General features: G+C 37.5%; 1 protein-coding gene across 1 annotated transcript; it reads left to right on the top strand.

Moving 5' to 3' along the window:
• Positions 1–9,800: 9,800 nt before the first annotated feature.
• Positions 9,801–10,175, top strand: LOC107592064 (proline-rich protein 15-like). Its single transcript, XM_016281424.1, has one exon. It carries the CDS (start codon positions 9,801–9,803, stop codon positions 10,173–10,175), a length of 375 nt encoding a protein of 124 aa, XP_016136910.1.
• The last annotated feature ends 266 nt before the right edge of the window (positions 10,176–10,441 follow it).

Here is a 10,441-nt window from a genome sequence, read left to right as displayed (position 1 = left end):
TTGACTTTCATTATGGACAAAAACCACAATTTTTTTAATGATCTTAATTTGTGTTCCACAAACAAATAAACAAACAAAAAGTCATAGGCTATATGTCTGGAATGACATGAGGGTGAGTGGATTCTGATATCAGAATTTATATTAACTATCCATAATTTTTTTCTATCTAGATCCTAATGTTATAATAGACCTTAGTCAGGGTAGACACCATATTGAATTTAACATCCATTAAAATGAGGTAAGGGATATACTTCAGTCTTTACAATGGTACGCACTGTACAAAGGTCCTAAAATGTGTAATTTTTGCAACTCACTATTTTCAAAACTGTTTCTTGTCTAGTTTTTGTCTATTAATTATTAATGTTTTTCATAAAAGACGTTTCGTCAGCTGAACAATCGCACCGTACAATCCACTGAAAGCATTACTTCTTTCAAAGACTATAGAATACCCAAGACGTGTCACTAGTATAGTTTTGAATGGGGAAGAATGCAACGCTCAGTATGGCTTCTCTATCGCAGGAAGCCCCGCCTTTGGAATAAAATAGCCAACTGCTAATCGGTAAAGTCAGCGCATCACTGCAGCTGCTGCTAGAAGTCCCAGTTGCTATAGAAACAGTCAGTGTTCTGAGACATGTGCTTAGGACAGCGCATGCGCACTGGCTGGTCTAGCCTGAAAGTCCACATGAACTGGAAGTTGCTGCCGACTTTATTTGAGTATGGTGATGCATTTCTGGTCTCAGCCTCAGACGTCACGCCCACGGATGCAAAATTGGAAACACTTCAGGTGATTGGTTGATTTCTACAGAATTTTTTGGAGATGTGTGTGTCACATTCTTTAACGTTCCACCTGGAAACAAAGATGGCGTGACGCCAAACCCCCTCTTGGAAGAACAAAGCCATCATGTTTACAACTGTGACAATGAGCGCTTATTTTCAAAAGTATGTGAAATATTTAAAGTTTATGGCATAGACTCTTTAAAATACGTCCAAGAGTTTTACACAATGGTCTGTTATTGTGGGGACATTTCCACACCCCTAAACCTGACGGCACAAAACAAAACGTGATTGGTTGCTTTACCTGTCAGTCATATGGCCTCTTGGGCGGGCCTTGACCATTCGAAGTGGCCAAGGTTCCCAGACCTTCTGCCATCAGTCTGAAGGTCTGGGTACACAAGACTAACATATTTCCAACTGAAACAGAATACTGAATAGAGGGCGGGATTTTATTTTTGTGCTCCTCCTCTCATCTCTCACTCAGAGACAACTAACGGTTGGAGGGCCCATAGTGTGCCAGAACGCCCACCACACACAAGCTTACTGCTGGAGAGGAGACAGAGTGATGAAGCCAAGCAGCAGATATGGGGATTGTTAGAAGGCCATGATGGTCAGAGGCCAATGGGCAAATTTGGCCAGGATGCCAAGGTCACACCTCTACACTTTTCAAAAGACATCCTGGGATTTTTAATGACCACAGAGAGTCAGGAACTCAGTTTAACGTCTCATCCGAAGGATGGTGCTTTTTGACAGTATAGTGTCCCCATCACTATACAACCCACACAGACCACAGGGTGAGCACCCCATGCTGGCCTCACTAACACCTCTTCCAGCAGCAACCTAGTTTTCCCAGGAGGTCTCCCATCCAGGTACTGACCAGACTCAACCCCGCTTAGCTTCCGTGGGCTACAGGGTGATATGGCTGTCGGGAGATGAGAGGGTCTGTATTGCTTATTATTGGAGAAAGCGTAATGGCTAACTTGGATCACGTGTGCCTTAATAACCAATCACATTATAGCCTTGATGTCAATGAATTTCAGTCAGAGTTGTACAACACTCAGTCGCCATAGGAATGAATGAGAAGTGCCGTAAACTGAATCCCACCTGTCGCAAAAAGTCAGTGACTTCTCTTATAAAACGGCTTTTTTTTGTGTGGTAAACTCTAAAAATAGTTCAATCCAAAAGTGTTGTTTAGTGTAAAACATGTTGAAGATTAGCAGATAAGCTGTTGATTCATTAAATGATGAGCCGTTTCCTCTAAAAAGCTGCTTATTCAACATAGTGAAGCCTCTCCTCCAGTCCCATGTACTGACAAACCGGAAGCATTAGCATTAGCCGGTATGCTTTTTTGGCTAAAGGTTGCAGACTTGCCTTCTAATGGCTTTGGAAGGAACACCATTCCAGAGCAGAAGCAAATTATCAGATTTTGATTAAAGATTACCAAGACAAACAATGTTTTTCAGTGGATTAACTTGAACGGATTAATTGTTCACTTTAAGACTAACAATGTTCGCTAACAAAATAAATATTGTAAATTTTGATTTCATGTGGACTTGAAAAATAAGCTTTTAACACTATTTGAGCAAAAGAAACAATATTTATGAAACAGTTGTTGTCAGACTTCATTGGTGATTTCAAATATGAAATTTAATTGTAAGCTCAATGAGCAGTTTCGGAGAATTTGATGTTTCCCCATTCGAAGAGATAGGAGCTGCACTTGCATGACCCAGAGGCGTTTCAAAAATGGCCGCCAAGTGAAATCACTTGCTTCTATCCCTCACAGCCTCGTTTTCATTCCTGTCAACAATTAAACATGGCGCTACCCTAACATCTATTTACCTAAGGCTGGAACTACACAACTTTTTCCCAGAGTTTTGCCGTGATTTTAAGTGGTCTCAGTAGCTGTGAACCGTGGCTGCTAAAACACACACTTCTGTCTCATGTCACAGTGGCTGGTGAACAGTGAAACAACAATAACCATAACAGCACCTACTGGTCACAGTCATTTAATATTAGGTTTCATGATAGTGTTAAACACTTTACCGCTGTTTTGTTTTATGCAAATACTGTAGGCCTAACGTTTGTAAGGCGTGGAAGAAACAAACATCAACCTTGTAATGGTCAGCCACAGATGGTTTGGAGAGAAGTATCAGTTGTTCTCCTGAGTGTTACCAGCGAAAAGGGTTACATCTGGAAAAAATTTAAACCTTTACACCAAGAGAGATATGGGGGGGAAAGAGTGAGTGTGTGTGAGAGAGAGAGGAATGTCGGCAGCTCTTGTGAGTTTGATGTTCCACATCATTGCGCTGTACCAAATTATTTCCTTCATCTCTTTACTCTTTCTAGATACCACACATACGCACGAAAGACTAACTAAAACAAATCTGAGGTTTAAAATAATGCTGATAAGAATCAAAAAGGACACAAGCTTCAAGATGTTGCCGTTCCTTTGGCCTGTGCATGAGTAAATGCGGTTGTTTTGTAGTATTGTACACATTTAGAGTGATTTAGAGTTACTTTGACAAAGCAACATTATAATCATCTTTGAGGTTTTGTAAGAATAAAAAATGTTAATAAACAGCTGCCGATTATGCTTTTGCCTTATGTGGTGCTTACAAACTCAACTGTTATTCATTTGAAAAAGAGCAGCTGTGTTTTGTTGTGAAAGCAGCTATTTAAATGACAACGGTCTTACCATAGAAATGACAGGACAATGTAAAAAGTATGCAGATCTCCTTCCTATATACAGAGGGGTGAAATGCTTTTGCATTTTCTCTTATTTTCTCTTTTTTTCATTACAAGTGATATGATCAGCATTTAAATTTTGAGCCAAATTTTAAGTTTAAGTGATTCATTTCAGAATGTACTTTAATAACAACAGCACTCCGGCTGCATGTACTCCACAAATCTGTTCAAAACCCAATGACCATGTTCTCCACCAAGATTTAAGAATATCCAAAGAGCTTCTCGTGCTTCATTGTGCGCACAAACATCTGATCATCTGTACAAAGGGTTCACATGATGAGTTTCACAAATCTGCTTATTTGAGTCATGACAGAATTTAAAATATTTCATGTTCATTTTATGTCCTTACATTTTTTGTAAAAAAAAAAAGAAAAAAGAAAAAAAACTTATATTAGATTTGTAACATTTTGGATCCAACTCTCATTCATTTTTAGACACAAGGTATAAATAACAACTGCACACTAGCGCATGAACATGCAAAAATACAGATGACTCATGAACACACGCACACACACACACACACAAACATTAACAGAGTAAGCACATTGTACAGTGAGTTAAATTGGTGTTTCTGAATGAGAAGACCCACTCTACCAGTCCGACAGGCTGTTTTTCTCTGTCCTCTCTTACTCTCTCATGCTCAAAGAGAAAGAGAGAAAAGGCAGAGAGAGGGAGTGGCCACATAGAAAGAGAGAGATGACATACTAACCATATTTCAGCCAAGATCTTTTTGTTTTGATGTCCATTTGAAATAAAACACCTAGAAGCAAACATTGAGTGATGCACCTGTAAGCAATGCATTATGCAGGCCAGTACATCTGCAGGACAGCGCTGCATGGTGCATCCCTTACCAAATAGAAGTATACTTCAAGTTTATTTTATTAAGTATACTAATAGCACACTTTAATAAACTTCTTTTTCATAAGGGATGTTTGAAAAGTATATACTAAGAAATAAACACACACACACACACACACACACACACACACACACTTGCACACCTTTGTATACTTTCTGTACATTTTATTGCATTATGTACAAAATATCAAAGTAGCATTTGCAAACAAATGATGGTAGATTTTTTTAGGACTAACTTAACCTTTCTGAGGTATTTTTTGTAAATATTATTTTTAACTGACTGGCATTGAGGTAATTTTTCATGGATGTATGATGTCACTTTATCTCAAATACATTATGTTCCACAAAGTTTGAAAAACCAGAAAGTGTCCAACACTTCTTGTCTTCATTTTGAAGAAAATATCTATTGCTTCATATTTTGAAACCTAGACAGACAGACAAAGAGAAAGAAAGAAAGAAATATAGATAGATAGATAGATAGATAGATAGATAGATAGATAGATAGATAGATAGATAGATAGATAGATAGATAGATAGATAGATAGATAGAAAGGTTTTGGATCGATCAATCGAACTATAGATGGATACAGAGAGTGAATTGTTTTAGTGAAATCATTCAGTGGGTTTGTTTGTATTTCGGCTCTAGGTTTCCTCAATACTGAAAGACTGGTATGTCGCTCTCACTCGCAAGTAAATGTTTTACCCCTAATCAAATACCAGTAATGTGTGCACAGTTTATGTGTGTGTTCATTAGATAAATTAATATTGCTATAAAAATAAAAATAAAAACATGCATGTTGGCTTATGTATATAATTCACCAATATTTGGCAATACAAAACACTCACTGTAAGGGCATATACTGTATATATATATATATATATATATATATATATATACAAAGCTTGAAACAGTGTTGTGGAGTTACAAGATACATGTGACAGAATTACATAATTTAGTTATAAAATAAATATGTATATATGTAAAAATAAATATATATAACTATAATGTTACAGTTAATGAGAAAAATTGTGTAATTAAATTACAGTTATGAAAATGTTAACTATTACGAATGGGGTTACATCTGAATATTGTCACGCACAGAGAGATTTTATTGATTTCTTTCCAAAATTGCACTGACTGCTATAAAATATGATACACCAATGTTTCAGGAGTTTAGGACACAGAATAGGACATGTTTATTTGATAACTGTTTTATTTCCTATATGGGTTTATGTATGCTTTATTTTTTAAATTAACAGTTTTTTCCCAAGGCACTGTTAGATGCCAGTGTTTCCTGTCATAGCTAAGATTTGATTTCAAAAACAGTATCATCAAAGTATATCTTATGATTTTAAATCTGTATTTAACCTCAAAACGATCTCAATGTAAAAAGAGGTGCTAAAGTCTGATTTTGTGGTGGCTACGCTTTAAATAAATTATTATAATCTTAATTCAAGTGATGAAGGATTTTAAAAGTTTGACAGTAATCAATGTTGAGTACTACTGTCTGCTTTAAATGTTTGAAAACGATTAACAGTTTATACAAATGTAAAAGTAATTCAGAAACTTACATTTAGAAAAGTAATCAAAAAGTAATCAAATGTAATCAGTTACATTACTTTGATAAAGTAATTGAAATAGTTCCACTACTTTATTACATTTTAAATAGGGTAACTTATGATCTGTAACCTATTTCATTTTCAAAATTACCTTCCCAACACTTGCTGGAAACACTTAGTTTTGCGCAACTCCTTATTTACCTGGTGGGCAGTGCATATTAATTTAATGTAATGTGGCTAGTATGTGCAGTATGTGTAGTCCCCGAAGTACGCAGCAGGGCTAGTAACATAGACATTTCATGAACTCTTCCTATACAGCCTCTCTTGTTGAATGACACTGCAGAAACCACATTCCTGGATATTTCCTCTTTTCTCATTCTCACTCTCATTCTTTCTCTTTGTTTCACATATGCACTCAAGAACTGAGAAACTCTTATGAGTGACATTCCTCACTGCACACGGTACTATCTCACAGGGAGCAGAGACTATTTCAGATGGCATTCCTGTCCTTAACTTCCTGTGGAGTTTGCTGGTGCATAGAAACTCACAAGAGTGACATTCCTGACCATTCCCCCTCTGACCCATCCAGTCTTCCTCTGAAACCAGGAGATTTCCATCTGTCTTTCAGATGACCCCAGGATGACCCTGCAGGCCACCCAGCAAAGAGCCTCTGCTCAGTCTTTTCAAACACAATATATAAGTAAATCAGCATTCTAATGGAAATGTTCAGATTAATGTGATTAAAAGAGAGCAAAATGTAATATTAAAAGATTGTTGCAATTATATCAAGCTAGCTTTATAATTTTATTTTTGTCTTTAAGTGCTACACTTATAGCCCCGGTTTCACAGACAGAGCTTAGCTTAGCAAAGCCAGGACTAGGTGTTAGTTAAATTAGGATATTTAAGAAGCTTTTATAAAAATGCCTTAGAAATGAACATTACTGGTGTGCATCTTGAGACACTGACATAATTTAGGATATGTCAGTGCAAGTTATTTTCAGTTGAGATTGCTAAAACATGCATTTTAGTCTGGGACTCGCCTTAAGCCTCGTTTGTGAAACTGGGGGACTTTGAGTTTGTCGTAATTGTTACATATAATTTACCATCTTTAGATATATCTATTCAAATGTATATATGTATATAAGCCTTGAAAGTTTTCTACACACATCCAGTTATATATCTATCTTAAAGCTTCTATATTAATCTATATATTAAAGCAGCGATTACTGTAAATTATATATAAAAATGTCTCTGTGGAAATATACTAATTGTATGCTCAAACATAGGTTTATCTTTCAGAAACAAATGTGATTTATATTTAATGTGTAACTGCGATTGTGAAAGAGAGAGGAAGATCCAAACTGAAAGAGACTGAAAGAGATGCTTCAAACTAATTTAAAAAATCGTGTGAATCTTGATGGTTCACTGTATACCAGCATGTGTGTAGTGAAAGTACTGGAACATTGTTGGCCAATAGTACAGTAGAAACTGGCATCAGTCCACATTTCGTTTATCACTAAACTCTTACTTCAGGACAAGCTGGGAGTGACAACATGTTGCAAGACCTCAAGGGATTCCCTCCAACAATGCCAGTACCCTGAGACTGCCTAGAAATGTAATCTATACTGATCAAAGTGATATGCGTAACACAGAGGGCTTGGATTGTTCAGCTCTTTGTCTAAATATCCTTTCTAACGCAGTCGACCAAAGTGAAATATAACTTCATACCACAGTTGTCACTGTATTCACTGTAAAAGTGGAGTCAAACATAACACAAGTCACTGTTCTGGTCATAGCCTACACACTGCATTCTATATTCATGTGGGGCTTTAAGAATGACAGTCTAGAATAATGTTTCCATTGTCATTTCTGCAACATTTAAGACCGGGCATGTGGCATCACTGCACTGTTTGGTGAAGTGGGAACACTACTCTTCTGTGTGAAGCTGACCTTGTCCAATATGAAATTGTTTTAGCTACAGCCTCGATTAATTTCGACGTTCAGTCTATCAATAGACATTGACATAGTAGTGGAGGGTTGGGCTCGTTTGTTTAGATCACACAAGAATGCTCCCCACCTTGAAAAAAAGAAAAAAAGGTTCACCGAGGAAAAAGCGACTCGATGTTCGTTCCCAGGGCAACCGCAAGCCCAACCTACCGCCATAGTAGAATTACCTGAATTCTCCTCACGTGACCGATCCCCAGGCCTTCCGACCAATCAGAAGACAGGACAGGTGCGCTCATGGTAGTTTCGGAGGTGGAATCTCAGGTACTCTTGTAAACTGCGACGACACTATAAAGTCTTTCACGTAAGTTCAAATTTTGCGTGGCATATTCAGAACCTCCTCCAGGTGATGTTGGGCAAAGGATGAAGTTACGTTTTCTCACGTACTAGGATATCTATTCAGTCGAGTTATGCGCAAAACTGCGTCTCAGTGATTGTAGTCTTCGGATACGCGGGATTGAAAGATGATTTTCACGCACCGTGATTTCTTCTGAGGATCCAGCGTCTCCTTTCATTTAGAGGAACCTCGGGCTGCGTTTATCTCGTCCTCATCATTTTTGTGCAGGTGAGTCGCTCAGGCTGATGATCAGGTTCGTTGTTGTGGCATGAATCATCACCTGTAAAAGACTCTCTGGAGCTTATGGGCTGTAAACCTGTTCTGCACCACAGGACAATATCCTAGGTTGTTTGTCTTGTATGACGTGAAGCTCATTTGTTTTGTATGTTATTCGCAAAAAGGCCTAGGTTTAAAATGGCATTCATACAGAATATGACTTTAATTTTCACGTATTAGCCAATATGATAAACGTTCTTACAATTTCTTAATTAAAAGTCAATTTGATATTTTGTATGAGTGTAGAAAAATGTCAGGTGGTGTAATAATATTTTATAATGATTATTATTAGGGTATTTCCTTAAAAAATTATGTAAAGCAATTTTGATATCAATGGTGTAATCAATATGCATGAAGCCATTTTGTTGTCATGTGACAAAATCATAAAACAGGGAGGACCCTTTTAGACCACTAGCCTATAAGGTAAAATATTAGCTAAACGAGAAAGAAAATCTGAACGTTTTTTTCCCCATTTTTTTTCAGAAAAGTAAAATATATGTAACTCTCATGGCATGGCCTAGCATTAAATCTGCGATTTGGAATGGTATATAGGCTACATTCATAATGTATGAAATCAACACGGATACCAAGTTTAGGCTACATTTCTAAGAACTTGACACGTGTTTTAAACTAGATTTTTAAAAGAGTTCTCCATCTTGGATCTTACTTGTCATTGATCCTTATAAGCAAATCCATTTTTATAACATTAATGTAGCCTATCTAGTGAAGGGTGGAGATATAGCCTATTTCATGAAGTAGCCTATATTAAAGCTAATCTATTACAGATCTCTCTCAGATTACACTGTGTTATTGTTATTCTTGAATAGACATGTTGTGTCTATTGTTGTTCTTACGTCATAGCGTCATAATTAAGCGGGGGTTTATAGATTACAATTAGCCTAAGTGGTAGGTAGCTACACCTAAAAATAGATACAACATAGTTTTAATGTTGAAGTAGTAACTTGATCGTATTTATTTATTGTCTGTTTAGTTTTAATAATGACTGAGAAAACAGCTCCGACAGATCTCTCTCAGATTACACTGTGTTATTGTTATTCTTGAATAGACATGTTGTGTCTATTGTTGTTCTTACGTCATAGCGTCATAATTAAGCGGGGGTTTATAGATTACAATTAGCCTAAGTGGTAGGTAGCTACACCTAAAAATAGATACAACATAGTTTTAATGTTGAAGTAGTAACTTGATCGTATTTATTTATTTATTTATTGTCTGTTTAGTTTTAACAATGACTGAGAAAACAGCTCCCTGGTGGAGGTCTTTCGTGGGCAAGAGGAGAAAGGCAGCCAGAGAATCGGCGGCGACACTGGAACAGGACCTCCGTAATCAGGCTTCAGCAGGGTCCACACAGCATCCCTCCGCTGAGCCGGACCAAAGGCTCACTTCACCGACACGCCCAGCGAAAGAAGAGGGCAACTGCTTACCGAGCGACGAAACGTACGACGACTCCGCTGTTCAGCCAACATTCAACGAGAGCTCCAATCGCCGCAATCTCACCGTGTCCCGCTCCGGACGCTTCAAAGAGAAACGGAAGACGCGCGTCAGTCTTCCACAGAACCACGGAGATGATGGGAAATCAGCCGACGTCCAGTCAACCCGCTGATTGCCACTGCGGTTTGGTAGAGCACTAAATACGGCACTACCTCCATTCTGACACTGTTGAACTCAATTTGACTCATGAATGCACTTATATGAAGTTATGAGGATAGCCTTTTGGAGTAAGTTATCCATATTACAGAAGCTTTATTTTCCAAATGCTGGAAATAATGACATTTCCCTGCTGAAAAAAACTGTTTCTTAGTCAGGCTAGTCTTTACAGGTTTTAAAGGGGGTTGGGGCACTTTACAATAGCTGGGCCAGTCTGGATTA

Source organism: Sinocyclocheilus grahami, unplaced genomic scaffold, assembly GCF_001515645.1.
Source record: "Sinocyclocheilus grahami isolate Dianchi unplaced genomic scaffold, SAMN03320097.WGS_v1.1 scaffold149.1, whole genome shotgun sequence".
NCBI classification, from domain to species: Eukaryota; Metazoa; Chordata; class Actinopteri; order Cypriniformes; family Cyprinidae; genus Sinocyclocheilus; species Sinocyclocheilus grahami.
This window is presented reverse-complemented; position numbering and strand designations above follow the sequence as displayed.

Bases quoted from the DNA above. Each gene is read 5' to 3' on its own strand.
- LOC107592064 (XM_016281424.1), top strand. From the start codon at position 9,801: ATGACTGAGAAAACAGCTCCCTGGTGGAGGTCTTTCGTGGGCAAGAGG.